We start from the raw sequence: 18,725 nt of genomic DNA, 5'->3' as shown, positions 1-18,725 counted from the left end.
GTGCTGAGAAAACAGCCGAACATGAAGCAATTCCTAAAAAAGGAGGAAAAGATTATTTAACAATCAAACTAACTTAAAATACTGATTAAACTTTAGCAATATTTATTTTAAAGCAATCCAAATGTAAAATTTTAATCTCTTTAAGTAATACTCATTATTTTTAGTAAGTGATAAAGTGATTTAAATGCCTTTAAATTAGAGATGGAGGTCTAATGATACCATTTCACAGATGGGAAAACAGGTTCAGAAAAAAATTTGCTGAGGTAAAGGCAACTAACTATACTAACCATACATCTGACTGTAGGCAATCCATGGTAATGAACAATTAGTATAATATTGCTAATTAAAAAACAGAGAATTAAAACTTGAAAAATAACTGTCACCAATTTAAGTCAGTAACTATGTTCTTCTTAACTACAAGGCATACTCACAGAGTTTTAAGAAGGTGAAAACTAATCAGAAAACAGAGGTACTTCATAACTAACTGTCAAATAAAAATCTTTAGACACCACATATTCCTCACTGATCTTCTTTTTAAGGTATGTGTGGGTGACAAGAATTATGGCCCAGGACTAGACTCCCCTAGTTGTCTTGGTGTTCATTCTTCAAAGTGACACAGAACTCAAAAGGCTAGAATAGTGCTACTCAAAGTATGGCTCTTGGACTGGCACTCTTGCAATGTTTGTTACCTGTCCATGATAAGATACTGAGAACAAGTGTTTTGAAACTCATCCATCCAATCTAGATAAGGTAAATTAAGAAGCAAAGTGCAAATTCATTTATCACATTAGAAACTTTAAATATCAATATAAACAGTGTTAGTTCAAAATGTGCATGCATAGGGTTTTAAAATGGGATATCATCAATTTGCTGTTTTAATTGAGATATAATTCATATACCATAAAATTCATCCTTAAACATGTATAATTCAAAGATTTTTAGCAGATTCACAAAATTGTACAACCATCACCGCTACGTAATTCCAGAACACTCTCATTACCCCCAAAAAGAAATCCATTACCAGTCACTCCGTGTTCACTCTTCCCTCTACGGGAAACCACTAATCTACTTTCTACTGATTTGTCTATTCTGGACACTTCATATAAATGGAAACAATAGGTGGTCTTTTGTGACTGGCTTCATTCACTTAGCATAATGTCTTTAAGAGTTCATCCATGTTGTAGCATGAATCAGTATTTCATTCCTTTTTATTGATGAATATTCCATTGTATTATTGAATAGATAGACACGCCCCCCCCCCCATTCATCATGGATTACATTGTTTGCACATTTGCTTATTGTGAAAAATGCTATGAACATCTGTATACAAGTTTTTGTGTGGACATATGCTTTCATTTCTCTTGGGTATAAACCTAGGAGTAAAACTGATGGGTCATATGGTAACTGTTTAACTTTTTGAGAACCTGCCAGAGTGTTTGCACAGTGGCTGTATCATTTCAAATTTCCACTAGCTAAGTATGACAGTTCCGATTTCTCCACATCCTTGCCACCACTTGCTATTTTCCCTTTATTGACTATAGACATCCTCGTGTGTGTGTGAACAGGGGCCCTGGTGGTGCAGTAGCTAAGTGCTCGGCTGGCAGTTTGAACCCACCAACCACTCCGTGGGAGAAAGATGTGGCAGTCTGTTTCTATAAGGATAACAGCCTTGGAAACCCTATGGGGCAGGTTCTACTCTGTCGTACAGGGTCGCTGAGTTAGAATCCACCAGACAGTGGTGGGTTTGGTTTTTTGGTTAGTGTGTGTGATGTGCACTGTGGTTTTGATTTGCACTTCCCTGATAGCTAACTATGCTGAAGCTAATGATGTTGAGTATCTTTTCATGTGCTTATTGATCATTTATATATCTTCCTTGGAGAAATGTCTATTCAAATCCTTTGTCCATTTTTAAACTGGGTTATTTGTCTATTGATTGTTGTTATAAGAGTTCTTTATATATGTCAGATACTAGATTCTTATTAGATAAATGATTTGCAAAGATTTTCTTCCATTTTGTGGGCTGTCTTGCTTACTTTTATATTAATTATAAAGAAAAGTTATGTATTATAGCAAATCTTTGTTAATTATCTAGTCACACTATCAATGATCATGTACAATTTCTGTAATTCCTTTTTTTAACTTATTTTGTATTCATCATATTTATTGAAATGTAATTTTACCTCTGTTGAATGTAATAAAAATTTTAGGCTTATATTTTCTAGCAATTCATTTTCACGTTATAAAATGTTGGTCTGTGACATTTAACTAGTCCTTTACTACTAGTAGTTTGAAAAATACTGGGCTAGAATGTTTTAGACTTGGAATGTTGCACCCTAGACCAAATATATCTAGTATTTTTTTTTCCAGTGCCAATAATTTCTTAGTTTGACTTTGTTTGATGGTATTTATATGAATGTGTCTTACCAACATCATTTCCTATGGCTCATGAGCTTGAAGAGGTTCTGGGAAAGCTAACTTGGGTCTAGATTCATTTTATTTGTTTTTTTTTACCTGAGAGTATCTACTAGTCGTCTTGCAATGCGCTTTCTTCTCTTCAGTCTGAAGACCCAGATTCTACTTATTCCACATATTGCAGGTTGTGGTACATTTGAACATTGCCAAGCCCTGTGACATTCTTTAGATCTTGCAGATTCTGGGCCAGTTGGTTCAGATAGGACACGGAAAGCCTACAATGATATAAAGCATTTATAGGTGACAGCCCAAATGAACTCACATTTCTTTTTAAAAATCATTCCTTACACAAAACTTAAGTATCTAAAATTAATCTTATTTTATCTCCACCAAAAATGTTAAAATCCACTGAGTTTTTAAAATTCTTGTCCATTTATAGTCACACAATGCTTAAAGAATACTAGTGGTGTTCAGATATTACCACATTCTTGTTCATTCCATACTATTGTGAAACTTTCCTCTTTTATCAATTAAAAACAAGTTTTTAAAATCAAACTCTTACTTTTAATAAAGTACATACACTTCTCCTATTCTCTCCATCCCAAAACGTTTATGTGATAACCTAAAAAATCTGATAACACTAAAGAAATTTTTCACATATTATCTGACATTTGATTGGTATATCTTTAATTTTTAATTAATTTAATTATTTTAAAATAATTCTATAGAGTCACAGGAAGTTGTAAAACTAGTAGTGAGGACTCATGTACCCTTCACTTTTCCAATTGTTACAGCTTACAAAACTATAGTACAACACCAAAACCAGAAAATTAACATTGGTATAATATGTACATATAGTTCTACATCATTTTATCACATGTATAATTTTGTGTAACCACCATCACAATCAAGATACAGAACTAATGTTACCACAAAGCTCTCTCTCTCATGCTACTCCTTTAGTCACACCTACTCCCAACCTCCCACCATCTCTAATCTCTGGCAACCATTAATCTGTTCTCCATCTCTGTAATTTTGTCGTTTTGAAATGTTACATAAATGGAATCACACAGTATGTGATCCTTTGAAACTGGCTGTGTTTACTAAGTATAATGTCCTTAAGATCCATTCCAAGTTGTTGTGTTGTGTGTCAATAGTTTGTTCCTTTATATTGCTGAGTAATAGCCCATGGTATACATGTACTACCATTTGTTTAACCATTTACCTACCAAAGGACATTTTAGTTGTTTCAGGCTTTAGCTATTACAAATAAAGCTGCTACAAATATTCATGTACAGGTTTTTATGTGGACATAAATTTTCATTTCTCTGGAATAAATGCCCAGGAGTATGATTCCTGGGTCATATAGTAAATGTATGTTTCATTTTTTAAGAAACTGCCAAACTTCCCAGATTGGCTGTACCATTTTACATTCCCATCAGCAAGGTATGAGAGATCTAGATTCCCTGAATCCTCACTAGCACTTGGTGGTGTCATTATTTTTCATTTTAGCTGTTCTTATAGGTGTGCGTTTAATTAAGTTATAGCTTCCATCAAGAAAACTTTACTTCTGAACCGAGAATGCGTAGAAGATAATATGTATGAGTTAGCTGGCTACATTTGCCTATTACTACGCAGTAAAAGTTTACTTCTCTAAGATCAAAGGAGAAAAAAAGGCCAAATTGATCACTTTTACTGCCAATAATACAAACCAGCTGCTTTTCTTTCCAATTTCTGATAACACAAAGAGACTATATATGTATACACGAGATAGGAAAAAGCATAAAAACACAAAGGAAAATGAGAAATAAAGATGATAGAAATGATGGGAGGGGAAAGGAAGGCACTTTAAAAAAGGTATAAAATTTATGCTAGTATCATTTCAAATACAATTCAAAGGCCACAGCCTTCAGTACGGATTACACCTCAACATAAAGGAAACAAAAATCCTCACAACTGGACCAATAAGCAACATCATGATGGAGAAAATACTGGTTGCAAACGATTTCATTTTACTTGGATCCACAATCAATGTCCATGGCAGTCAAGAAATCAAACAACGCATTGCACTGGGCCAATCTGCTGCAAAAGACCTCTTTAAAGTGTTAAAACGCAAAGATGTCATTTTAAGGACTAAGGTACACCTGACCCAAGCCATAGTGTTTTCAATTACCTCACTGCATTTGAAAGCTGGACAACGAATAAGGAAGAACAAAGAAGAGTCAATGCCTTTGAATTATGGTGTTGGTGAAGAATATTGAATATACCACGGACTACCAGAACAAACAAATCTGTCTTGGAAGAAAATACAGCCAGAATGCTCAATAGAAGCGAGCATGGGGATGGTGAGACTTTGTCTCACATACTTTGGGCATGTTATCAAGAGGGACCAGTCCCTGGAGAAGGACATCATTCTTGGTAAAGTAGAGGGTCAGCAAAAAAGAGGAAGACCCTTAACGAGATGGATTGACACAGTGGCTGCAACAACAGGCTCAAGCATAACAACAATTGTGAGGATGGCACAGGACCACGCAGTGTTTTGTTCTGTTGTACATAGGGTCGCTGTGAGTCGGAACCAACCTGACGGCACCTAACAACATCATTTCATGATGTATTGAGATAGATAAGTATTTTTTAAAAGGAAGGAGACATAACTGTAGGATATTATGCAGTGGGATGAAAAAGAGCACATTTAATTGTTTCTAGCTAAAGAATACATTATAAGCTCCTTGAGGGCAAAACCCACATCTCTCTACTGTAAACAGGGGCTGGCTAACTTTTTTTGTAAAGGGCCCGATAGTAAATATTTTAGGTTTTATAAGCCATGTGGTCTATGTTGCACCTACTGAACTCTGCCATTGTAGTATAAAAGCCACCACAGACAATTTGTAAATAAATGAGCACGGCTGTGTTCTAATAAAACTTCATTTACAAAAACTGGTGGCAGGCCACACGTAGTTGACCGACCCCTATTCTAAAACACTGCCATTTAGTATCTACAGTAGATTCTAATTAAGGTAACAAAAAACCAAACCGGTTAAAACCCACTGCCGTAGTGTCGATCCCAACTCAAAGCGATTCTATAGGACTGAGTAGAACTGCCCTGTGGGAGCAGCTGGTGAATTGGAACTGCCAACCTTTTGGTTAGCAGCCAATCTCTTAACTACTGCACCACCAGGGCTCCAATTACAGTACAGGGCAATGGCTATTTTGCCAAATATATTAATTTCCACTAAGCCACATGGTCAATAATTTGGTTCTAATGATTTGTTTCTAATAATTTGGAAATGAGTAAATAAACATCAGACTCTCTGACTTACTTATCCTGCTTATGTAAGGCAAAATATCTAACATAACAGAAATGACTTCAATTATGTATGTGGTCAAGGATTATCATGGATCGAACTGTGTCCCCCTAAAAAATGTGTCAACTTGGCTAGGCCATGATTTCCGATATTGTGTGATGGTCCACCATTTTGTCATCTGATGTGATTTTTCTGTGTGTTGTAAATTCTATCTCTAGGTGGCCTAGTGGTTAAACAAATCAGCTCCTAACCAAAAGGTCGGCAGTTCCGATCTACCAGCCGCTCCTTGGAAACCCTACAGGGCAGTTCTACTCTATCCTATAGGGTGGCTATGAGCCGGAACCGACTCAACAGCAATGGTTATGATGTTAATGAGGTGAGATTAGATGTAGTTATGTTAATAAGGCAGGACTCAATCTACAAGATTAGGTTGTGTCTTAAGTCAATCTCTTTCGAGATATAAAAGAGAAAAGCGACCAGAGAGACAGGGTGACCTCATATCACCAAGAAAGCAGCGCCAGGAGCAGAGCGCATCCTTTGTAGCCAGGGTTCCTGTGCGGAGAAACTCCCAGACCAGGGGATGATTGATGACAAGGACGTTCCCCCAGAACCAACAGAGAGAGAAAGCCTTCCCCTGGAGCTGTCACCCGGAATTCAGACTTCTATCCTCCTGAACTGTGAGAGAATAAATTTCTCTTTGTTAAAGCCATCCACTTGTGGTATTTCTGTTATAAATATTGTGGCCGTTGAGTTGATTCCATCTCATAGCAACCCTACAGGACAGAGTAGAACTGCCCCATAGGGTTTCCAAGGAGCGCTGATGAATTATAGCAGCACTAGATAACTAAGACAAGGATATTTTAGGGGGGGAAAAAAAGAGTCATTAATAGTAGCAATCTTAAATGCTTATTAAGACTTCTCCAACTACTTTATTTTGCTCAAAAGTTATGCCTATAATTTAAGACAAATACCATACCTGTTTGATGGGCTCTGCAATTAAACACCCAACTACTTTCTTTTCATCAGATATAAAGAGAAAAGTTTTGGTTTTGTCTGGACGTCTGGGAATAACTTGATGGAATCCCAATTCATTATCGACAAGTTCTTGGACATCTTCTACCTAACGATGTTAAAAACCAAGAGGTGAATTTGTTTTAAAAGCACAATAGGAACTATATAAAACTATATGTGTATACACATGCACACACACACTCAAAATTTATAATTAGTATAATTTTTGCCTCTTTTACCTCTATTTCCTAAATTTGTATATGCTCCAAATTATTTCACTATTAATGTATATATCTGCCATTTTGGAAACAGGGTTTTAAGGACCTATTTTAAAGATCATTTTCAGCAAAAAGAAATTTAGACTCCTGGGAGAGACAAGGAGTAGGAAGTACCAAAACAGATTTGCTATAATTTCATTCATTTTTCAGGGTGACTAAACACCCAATCTAAGAAATACAAACAATACCAACATAAGAAACGGGGTCTGGGGTCATTAAATTTCCAACACTGCAAAGCTTAGTTTATCTTTCACAGATGAAGATGAAGATAAAAGATAAAGTGTAGAGCCTTAACTGCTTTCTTTACTTTCCAACTGAACACTCCTTTATTTGTCTTATAATTCTAAGTTCAGATTCGTATGAATTGCTATGAAGGTCATCCTTACATTAACCAAAGTGGGTTATCTATTAGCAAAAGCATTTTACACTTCAACATAGTTGATTTCCTAGGGTCTTGGAGGAAGGAGAACAAAGATTAAAAAGGTAATGTTCCACACCTTTCTGATAGCATAATTTGGATCATGTGGCAGGACCAATACGATTTTTCCATCCCAAAACTCTGCTACTACACGTTCTTTCTTCCAACCCTGCCAAAGGCAAAAAAAAAAAAAAAAAAAAAAAAACAAGGCAGTCCCATCGAGTTCCAGATGTCACAGGTTTCACTGTATTTCACAGGACAATTTAATTTGGGAAGAAAGAAAAAAAGAAAATTAAATAATTTGGCCTCGACCAACTCTTCCAACAAAGATTAGACTAGACTATGGGACATAAAATGATACTTGTGAAGAGTGTGCTTTTTAGCTCAAGTAGATACATGGGACTAAATGGGCAGCTCCTGTCCGGAGGTGAGATGAGAAGGCAGAGAGGGTCAGGAGCTGGTTGAATGGACGTGGGAAATCAGGAGTGGGAAGGAGGAGTGTGCTGTCACAGTATAAGGAGAACAATTAGGGTCACATAACAATGTACGTATAAATTTTTGTATGAGAAACTAACTTGAATTGTAAACTTTCACCTAAAGTACAATAATAAATAATAATAATAATTTGGCCTCGAAAGAACAAAAGCCTGAACGAATGATATAAAAAAGAATGAAATCCAACAAAAGGAAGGTGAGAAGGGAAATAAAAGATGCCTAAAATAAGGTGCCTGCTCTCAAGGGGCTGACATTTTATTGAGAGACATGTACATAATCTACTATAAAACAAGGAAAAGTTAAATAAGAGCACTTCGCACAAGTGCAGAGGAAAAAATGATGAATTATTACGAGTAGGGAGAAGGGTAGGATAAGCAGAGTTCCAAGGGAAAGCTTAATAAGTTTATTTGGAAGAGTAAGTGTGTTCCTCTCCAGGAAGGGGAACTGGAGAGGGGAGAAAAAGGGTGGTATAGTGGGAGAAACACTTTTCACTGTATACACATCTGTACCTTGTGAATTTTGAACCACAGAAAGTATTACCGTATCAAAAACAAGTAAATTTAAACCTTAAAAAAAAGGGACTGGGAGAATATATCTGTAATAAAGGATTAGTATACAAAATATATAAGGGTTAGCATAAACTAATCCTGTTCACATAAATGAAAGAAAGCAACCCAATATACGTAGTACCCAGGGCTAATCAAAAGAGTTCGGCTTGTTCCAAGGGCCAGAGCTTAGCAGGAATGCACCATGAGATGAGGTGGGCAGGGACCAGATTATGAAGGGCTTTGTTGGCCATGATAAGGACTTTGGGTTTTATTTTAAATGCAATGGAAAGCTGTTAAATTTGAAGCAAAGAATGGCAGAATTTTATTTGTATCTTAGAGAGAACTCTCTGGCTCACGTATGAAGAACAAATCAGAGAGGAAAAGGGTTTACATTACAACATACATTCTCTCTTGCTCTTACACACACACACACACACACACACACACACACGTTAAGGCCAGATTAAGGGGCACCTAATTGCTGGTGGGAATGTTTTTTCTTTAAGTACGTAGAATCATACTGGACCTGTGTTTTAAGAAGTTATTCTATGGGAGACTGGTAAGGAAGCTGATTTAATAAACTAGGCAAAAAATATTATGAAGGCATGAACTATGGCCATAAAAGTAGGAAAAAAAAATGTATTTCAGTAGCAGTTACAATCATAAAGATAAGGCCAACAATAGAATGTGTTTGGATTAGAAAGGCAATTGATAAAGAGGTGGGACTTCTTCCTTAAGAGAAGTAAAAGCCTGCAGAAGTGACAGAAAGGTTGTTTGAGAAAGTCTTTGAGACTTGCATCTTGACTGTTCAGTTTTGCTCAGAAAGCTAGAAAAGGAGGCAAGAATGCAAGGCATTTACTCAACCTAGGCCAATACTTCTCTTAAACTAGGATAGAAAGTTTGAAACAGCATTATTAAAAGTTAACCTTTTAATACTGTCATCTTCAAATATTAAGGACAACAAACTACAGATGATGAAATATTTATATATAGATCCGTCAACATTTAATCAAAAGAAACGTATGTTTAAAAGCAGTTTTACTTTTAGAACAAACTGAAAGACTTTCTTTTGACTTACTGCATATTTGATTCCCTCCAGAAATCTCTGGTGATGCTGAACATGCTGCAGTTCATCTTCAGGGTTGGAAGCAGTGTAGATCATGCCACAAGATTTACACATAGTAGCCCCAAAATGTTTCTGACCTGCATCCTGTAATTGGGGGCAGAGAAAAAAAAGCGCATCGAAACATAGCACAAATAACTAAATTAGAGCCATGTAAACCACTTATTCAAATTTCAAGTTTCTCCCTATTTTTCTTTTATGCTGGCTCAAGTGAAATACTAAGTGAAAGTCTGCCCCTCTCCCCCAAAATGGAATGAAATGGGAAGAGGCCTAAATATGCAATAAACTGATAAAAGAAATGGAATCATCTCTGACTGGATGGCGTAAAATCAAGATTCTTTTGTCAGACCCATAGTTCTAAGAAGGAATAAGATAAAATCATAACAATTATACCTAAGATGAACAATGGAACTTCTTTATAAAGCTCTTAAATGAGACCTAAAAAAGCCTTATTTCAAAGAGGCAGGGCAAAAATTAGGGGTTCTATACTCATTATAAGGAGTCCCTGGGTAGTGCAAATGGTTAAGCACTCGACTACTAGCAGTTGGCGATTCTAACCCACCCAGAGGCAACTGGAAGAAAGGTCTGGTGATCTGCTTTCGAAAGGTCACAACTTTAAATACTCTATGGAGCAGTTCTACTCTGCACACGTGGGGTCACCATGACTCAAAACTGACTCCAACGGTGACTAACAACAATAACATACTCATTATATAGTCTTCTTTTCTTAAGTGGCTAGAAATATTAACATTCCTTGCCCCAACAGTTGGTAAAGAATAAATATAATATATAATCAAGTTCTAGAAAAGTACAGATAAATTCATGAATAGATTCTTCTAGGAAAGCTGGGGATATTCAATGTCATGGCCAATAACTCCATTCCATCTCATAAATCAAGGCTCATTGCCACTGAAAATACCAGGTTCTGAACTGTCAAATAAAGGGGTTGGCAAAATTTTTCTGGCCAGATAGTAAATATTTTAGGTTTTGTGGGCCATATATGCTTTGTCACATATTCTTCCCCTTCTTAATCCTTGAAAAAGTAAAAACCCATTTAAGGCTCACAGATTATTGGCAATAACTTGGCTGTAGTTTGCCAAGTCCAGGTCTACTATGATATGGCTAGTCTCATTAAATCTTGTTGATCAAAAATAATTTTCCTTACCTTCGACTAAAATACTAGCATTGCCCAACACCATCAGTTTAAAGTCTACTGACTAGCTTTAATTGCAACAAATTGACAAAACTTAGAATGTCTACAGCTCAAGCTAACAATGCCTAGAAAGCATGTCTGAATTCATGTTTTCTATGTGAGAGCCACATACAGGAGGAGGTTTACTTTCAATTTACTCACAATGATGAACTGGTCTTTTATTTCTTTATTTGTATCTCTGGCACTTTTCTGTGTACTGGTCTGTTTCAAGAAGTTAGTAGATATAACGGAGCCCATAGGAGACTGTTCTTCGGCTACAGATCTTGAAAAAGACAGTTAATAAATATCATTTAATAACTTAAAAATGTTTAAAGAATTAAAATGAAAAGAAAACAGATATGTAATAACATTTGCAGAGCACATTGCAATTTTTAGTGCTTTCTATCTGACAATAACTTGATGAAGTCATAGAGGTAGGAAGAATGAGGAACCTGAGGCCCACTCAGAAAGGATCTATAATTGACTCAAGGTCAAGTAACTAGTGAACGGCAATGTTAAGACTCAAAACCTGGGTCTTCTGACTCCAAGTCCAAAGGTGGCAGATACATATATTATCTCCTTGTAAGTATACTTGACCCTTAGAAAATGATTGTTTTTTACTTTATCAAGTCCCAGAACAGTATTTACCCATCTAAGGATAAATAAATTTCTGGGGCACCATAGCAAATAAGTGGACTCTAATACTGAATCTCAGGTCCACGGGAAGTCAGAGTCACTAGTATATTATGATCCAGCAACTTTTTACTTGGGCAGTGAGTAAGGCTAATAAATTCTCTGTACCTCATACCTAAAGCAGCATCTCACTATTCTGAAATTCTTCGGGAAAAATATATATATTGTCCAGGTAGGTATATTTGAGGCAACATTTTCCCATTAGGAAAGAATGTTGGGAGTGGCTTAAAGAGGTTGTAAACTGGAGCCCCATAGTCCAAAGCCAGCTAGCAGGTATGTTTTGTTGGGCCACACAGTGTTTCCAATTTTGGGATGTTGTTGTGAGCCATGGAGTCAATGCTGACTCATAGCAACCCTGCAGGACAGAGCAGAACTGCTCCTGTAAATATAAGGTCTTTTCTCCCACAGTGGCCACTGGGTGGTTTCGAGCTGCCAACCTTTCAGTTAGCAGCCAAGTGCTTACCATTGCTCCTTTAAACTTTGGATTAGCTACCAATATTTTAAAATCCCTGGGTTTCACTTAAAAATGTGTATTTCTAATATTTCAAGAGACACTATAAGATCACTAGCCCCACATTCCTTCCAGGAATTTACCAACTGGAGATAAACAGCATACACTCTCTTTTAAACGGGGCACACATTTACGTAACATTTTTACCACTGGCTCCAGTCCTCACCCAGTGTGGCTGGCTCTGAAGGCATTTGAGTTTGTAACCCTTGGCTTATAATGAAGGATTTTACTTTTCTAGGGGCCAAGAAACTGGAAAAAACTGGTCAATGCTTTAAACTAAGTTAAGCTCTTATCATTTGTCTAGAAAAGTGGCTTTCAAATAGATTTGAAAAACTTATGGTAAGAAACACATCTTACATCATAATCTGTAGAGACAAACACACATATATAACTATAAAAGTTTTTAGAGATGCACTATTTCACTGAAAAGAAAAAAGAAAAAAAGCTAGATATGATGCCCTTAAACTGATTTGACGAACTACTAATGGGTTGCTACTTGTAGTATGAAAAACATTTGTCTAGGTCACTGATCCCCTCTGCCTTAGGCAACCTTTGCTAAGTATAAGTAACTCATCTCCACTCCTGCTTGACCCATAATCTCTTTATTTCTGCCTTAACAATTATAACAATTTATTGTTTAAATGCCTGTCCTCCTCTAGCTAGCTATAACTTCCTTGACAGCAGGACCATGTGTTACTTGTCTTCACATCCCTAGAAATCAGCATAGCTCAATACCGATTGTATTGAGTAGTATGTTCTATAAATATTTGTCAAATAGGTGAATAAACAACAAATGTGACTATGAACCTGGAGATTCTGTAATATACCTGAAATGAAACTGCTGATATTTGACCTTTTTTGAACAACAAAGAGCAATTTCATATGGTTCAATCTAATAAGATCCTAGTATCTCCTTATACTAAATTACACATTTTTATCAGCCAATTGTGATATGCTTCCATCCTTAATAAACAGTCATGAGAGAAGACAACACAGGTGAGAAAAGGGAAAGGTGAGAAAAACTAGGAACATGGTCTTTGAAGGGGAGAAGTTGCCAACCAACCCAATCTCCTAGGTGATTAAAGAGGAGGTGCCCTAAGAGTAGGAGAAATCTAGCCAGGAGGTTCCTAGCTTAACATGAAAGTTATTTATCATCAAAGGGGAAGAGAAGAACCAAAGCTGCTTAGGAAGAGGATGTTTGAACTATAAAAAACTTCTTTTTCAGCATTTTTTCACATATCATGTTCTCTACCTACCAGCATCTCCCCTCATCCCAGGCTTAGCTTTAAATAGAATAATGGTAGTTTCAGCTGAGATTTATGATAGCATTAAGCTGCCGCAAGTTACTTACTCCTGTGGTCAGAGTTTCCTCATTGATAAACTGGATAATAATGGTACCTATATCATGGGGTTGTAAGAAATTATAAAATGATCACCCTAGGGAAGGCAATATAGTCTATCAAATAATATATGGACTTTAGTCCTGGCTCTGCCGTTTACTAGCTGTGCAACCTTGGCTAAATTACTAAGTTTCTTCAGCTGAAAATGGAATTAATAGGTTGCTGTGAGGATTAAATGAGATAATGGACACAAACTACTTATTATGTGCCAGATACTATATAATAATGTAAGCAATTATTATTACTTAAGTTCATAAAGATCATTCCCTTCTTTCAACTCTAAGTTTTTATGAAGTTTCTATGAAAGGGTCTGATTCTATCTCCTATTCTCAACGTTCCCTTGGTGGAGAAGAAAAAAATGCTCCCCAAATTAAGTAGCATAAGAAAGAAAAAGAGACCTAGAGGACCCATATAATTAATAAACTTAAAAAGCTCTTGAATCATTTAAGGTTAATTGTGCAATAACATTTAAGTTTTAGGGCCAAAAATATGTCAAAATTATTTAAATTGACCATGACATTAAAAATAAGAACAATCCCTACCTTTTTGTATTGACTGAAGACACACTGAAAATGGGGTAGACAACGGACTCAGGAGAAGCTGGTAGGGGAAAAAAGTAGCAATAATTTGTATCATAAAATAAAATCAAAGCTTTAAATTATAAGATTTTAAAGGTTAATACCAAAATACTCACATTCTTCAATTTCAATACTTACCATAAACCTACAGTAAAGACAAAATAGATAAACGGGACTTCATAAAAAATTAAATACTTTTGTTCTTCAAAGGACTTTATCAAAAAAGTAAAGACAACCTACAGATTGGGAGAAAGTATTTGGGAACCATATACCCAATAAGAGTCTAATATCTAAATTATATAAAATACTTCTACAACTTAAAAAGAAGACAAATAACCTAATCAAAAAATGAGCAAAGGACTTGAACAGGCATTTCACCAGAGGATATTCAAATGACCAACAAGCACATGAGAAGATGCTCAATGTCATTAGCCATTACCAAACCCAACCCAACCCAACCCACTGCTGTCCAATCGATTCTGACTCATGGCGACCCTGTAGGACAGAGTAGAACTGCCCCACAGGGTTTCCAAGGCTGTAAATTTTTATGGAAGCAGACTGCTCTATTTTTCTTCTACGGAGTGGCTGGTAGGTTTGAACAGCTGACCTTTCAGTTATCAACTGAGCTTTTAACCACTGCGCCACCAGGGGTCCTTCATTAGCCATTCCAAACTACACCTAAACCCATTGCTGTCAAGTCAATTCTAACTCATAGTGACCCTACTGGACAGAGCAGAACTGCGCCATAGGGTTTCCAAGGCTGTAACCTTTATGGAAGCAGATAGCCACATCTTTCTCCACGGAGCAGCTGGTGGGTTTGAACAGCCGACCTTTTGGTTAGCATCTGGGTGTTTAACCATTGCACCACCAGGGCTCCTTCATTAGCCATTACCAAACCCAACCCAACCCAACCCAACCCAACCCAACTCACTGCCGTCCAGTTGATTCTGACTCATGGCGACCCTTTAGGACAGAGTAGAACTGCCCCATAGGGTTTTCAAGGAGCAGGTGGTGGATTTGAACTGCTGACCTTCTGGTTAGCAGCCATAGCTCTTAACCACTGTGCCATCAGGGTTTCCCATTAGCTATTAGGGAGATGCAAATCAAAAGCACAATGAGATACCATCTTACTCCTATTAGATTGGCAATGATTAAAAAAACAAAACAAAATACCACAATAATAGGTATTGGCGAGGGTGTAGAGAAACTAGAACTCATTTACTGCTGGTGAGAATGTAAAATGGTACAGTCACTGTGGAAAACAGTGGCGGTTCCTCAAAAAGATGAACATAGAACTACGATATGACTCAGCAACCCCAACCCCAGGTATATACCCAGAAGTAAAAGCAGGAAGGCAAACAGAAACCTGTACATCAATGGTCACTGCAGCACTTTTCACAATAGCCAAAAGATGGAAACAATCAAAATGTCTATCAACAGATAAACGGATAAACAAAATGTGGTACATATAAGCAATGGAATATTATTCAGCCATAAAGAGAAATGAAGTCCTGATCCACAACATGGATGAACCTTGAAAACATCATGCTGAATGAAATTAGTTGCAAAATGACAAATACTGTATGATCTCAATTATATGAAATAAGCAAACACATAGCAACCAAAAATTATTAGTGTTACCAGGGGTGGGAGGGAAGGAGAAAGAGGGAGTTTTTGCTTAGGGGGCAGTGAGTTTATGTTAATGGTGGTAGAATAATTTGGAAAAGGATAATGAGAATGGTTGCATAACTTGAAGAATGTAATCAATGTCATGAATTTTACATGTAGAAATTGTTGAATTGGCGTATGTTTTGTTGTGTATATTTTCACCACAAAAACAAAAAACCAAAAAAACTACAGTAATAGTATTGGCAAAAGGATAGACAAATAGATTAGAAATAGATCCAAACAAATATAGTCAATTGATTTTTGACAAAGAGGCAAAGGTAATTCAATGGAGAAAGGATAGTCTTTTCAACAAAATGGTACTGGAATTGGAGGTCCATATGCAACGGACTGAACTTAGACACATACCTCACACTTTATACAAAAACTTAAAACTTTATACAAAAACATAAAATTATAAGACTTCTAGAAGAAAATATAAACGAAAAATCTGAATGAACTTGGGTTTAGTGATGAGTTTTTAGATAAAACCAAAAGCATAATACATGAAAGAAGAAACTAAATTAAGTTGGACTTTATCAAATTTAAAAATTTTGCTTTGTGAAAAACACTGTTAAGAGAATGAAAAGCCAAGCCACAGATTAGAAAATATTTACAATCATATATCTGATAAAAGACTTGTGTATTTTATCTTTTATAAAGAACTCTTAAAACTCAATAATAAAAACAAACAATCCAATTAAAAATGGGCAAAAGATTTGAATGGACATTTCACCTAAAGATACACAGATGGCAAACAAAAAAAAAAAAAAAAAGAAAAACACATGAAAAGAGGTTCAGCATCATCTGCCCTTAGGGAAATGCAAATTAAAATCATAATGACATACCACTATATGCTGTTAGAATAGCTAAAATCCAAAAAACTGGCAAAACAAATGCTAACAAGAATGTGGAGTAACAGGTGGAATGCAAAATAGCAGTCACGTTGGAAGACAGTTTAGCAGTTTTTTATAAAGTTAAATTTACCATAGAACTCAGCAATCAGACTCCTAAGTATTTACCCAAGAGATTTGAAAACTTATGTCCACAAAAAACTTGTGCACAAATGTTTCCAGCAGTTTTATTCATAATTGCTAAAAACTGGAAGTAGTATGTTCCTCACTGCGGCCACCACTATAGAACAATTAAGTGTCAGCACTTTGTCTCAAGTATGACTCTAAGGTCTCCTTGTCTACTACTTTTCTAAATGCACTGCAACACCATAGAAAACAATGTCACAGAGATAAACACAAAGATACTTACTGTATACAGGCACACATACTGGGGGAAAAAAAAGACCTAGAAAATATTACTATTGTAGACGACTCGCGTTAACATATAATGAAGCATTATAAGTAACTAAACTTACCTTGATTTAAAAAAAAAAATTGATTGTGGTTTTATATAAATTGTCATTGTAACCATTTTTAAGTGTATAATTCAGACATTAATTACAGCTTACCATATTGTGCAATCACCACCACTATCCATTCCCAAATATTTCAAAGCTCGTTTTGAAAAGAGAAGTTTTCCTTTACTTACCTGCCTTGTTCTCACTGAGAGTATCCTCTAAGGCAAAATGCTTATTTTCATCAAGTTGATATCCTCCTGAAGAAACTATACCACCTGATGAATCCTGAAAATAATGAATGGGTGAAAGTAAAAGAAACCTATAATTCTTGTTTTTTATTTAGTGAATGAATCCCAATAGCTATGTTTCTAAAAGAAAATAACTAATTTATTATGAATTATATTTCATATGATTTTAAATCCTCTATTTTCAGTCTTTTTTAGGAAAAGTACCTTAGTATATGCTAAATGTACATTTAAAAAAAAAAGTCATATTACTCATATCTGGTCATAATTTGTCATCCTGTCAAAAATATATTAAACCTCCTGATAAAGATGGCAGAATGAAGATTATAGAACATTCCTTCCATGATAATGAAATGAACAAAAACAACAACAACAAAATAGTAAAAATGGCAAAAATTTCCCCAGCAGCCACCAAACTGGAAAGGGACAACATTTGGGCATAAACTTTAAAAACTGCCAGCCAAGAAAAGGAAAAAGAACATTCCTGAGTGACTGGAAAGGCTGCTAACTCCCACTTTTGGAGTAGAGTGAGAAAGCAGGAAAAACAAAGTAGAAAAAATCCTGACAAATTTCATAGTACTACTAATTCAGTGAGTCTTAGGGAATATATAGCTTGCGGTGGGGGTTGGGGGATGGGTGGGAAGGAACCTCTTGAGTAAAAGAGAACTCCTATTCAAGGCCATAAGATCTCAGCAGAGGTAGGATAACTATCAGTTTGTCATTTCCCAAGGCTCTATGAGTTGGGGGAAGGGTAAGTACCCCCTCATGACTAACTACATTAAATATGAGCAAAATAAAAAGAAAAGGCAACCACAGAAAAAAAGTATGGCAACCATGAAAGCATACTACATAAACAAAAACCCAACTGTATGTTAACAGTGATCATTTTCAAGTAGTGGAATCCCAGAAGACATATATATATATATATACACATACACACTTTCTATATTCACTAAATTTTCCAGAATAATCTACTACTTTAAGTAATGAGGAGCCCTGGTGGTGCAGTGGTTAAGAGCTCAACTGCTAACCAAAAGGTCAGCAGTTCGAATACACCAGCCACTCCTTGGAAATCCTATGAGGCAGTTCCACTCTGTCTTATAGGGTCACTATGAGTTGGAACTGACTCAAAAGCAATGGGTTTGATTTTTTTTTTTTTTTGGTTAAGTAATGAGCTAAAACTAACAAACAAATGAACATGCTTACACCCTGGAAACTCACTCCCTGAATTTTCTTATTTCTACTTTCTAAAACCACTGATTACCAAATAAAGGTTATTAAGCTTCTCTGGATGTTGGCTTACCCATGAGGGAATTCAATAAAATCTATACCTTACTGTCAACAAAATGTCAGTAGGCTTCCTGAAGCCAAAAAAGGGAGAAAAATCTCGTATTTCCAACCTGTTTCTAAATTATTTATAGTGACTAAACTCTAAATTATCTGGCTTTGTAAAAGCAGTCCTCTAGACTATAATCAAATTTTATTCAATTATGTTATATA

The 18,725-nt window shown here is 36.0% G+C and overlaps 1 protein-coding gene across 1 annotated transcript in view; it reads right to left on the bottom strand.

The window, feature by feature from the left end:
• ESCO2 (establishment of sister chromatid cohesion N-acetyltransferase 2) overlaps positions 1-18,725 on the bottom strand; it is a 22,886-nt gene that overhangs the window by 1,300 nt on the left and 2,861 nt on the right. Inside the window, exons 4-11 of the mRNA XM_004382182.2 lie at positions 17,172-17,265; positions 13,929-13,986; positions 10,945-11,065; positions 9,546-9,677; positions 7,504-7,593; positions 6,694-6,837; positions 2,512-2,687; positions 1-33 (exon numbers count right to left, since the gene is read on the bottom strand). Of these exons, the coding sequence (XP_004382239.1) occupies positions 1-33; positions 2,512-2,687; positions 6,694-6,837; positions 7,504-7,593; positions 9,546-9,677; positions 10,945-11,065; positions 13,929-13,986; positions 17,172-17,265 (848 nt within the window). The remainder of the gene's footprint in view (positions 34-2,511; positions 2,688-6,693; positions 6,838-7,503; positions 7,594-9,545; positions 9,678-10,944; positions 11,066-13,928; positions 13,987-17,171; positions 17,266-18,725) is intronic.

The sequence above is a fragment of the Trichechus manatus genome, unplaced genomic scaffold (genome assembly GCF_000243295.1).
Source record: "Trichechus manatus latirostris isolate Lorelei unplaced genomic scaffold, TriManLat1.0 scaffold00091, whole genome shotgun sequence".
Taxonomy (NCBI): domain Eukaryota; kingdom Metazoa; phylum Chordata; class Mammalia; order Sirenia; family Trichechidae; genus Trichechus; species Trichechus manatus.
Note: the sequence above shows the minus strand (reverse complement) of the source record. Positions and strands in the feature narration are given on the sequence as shown.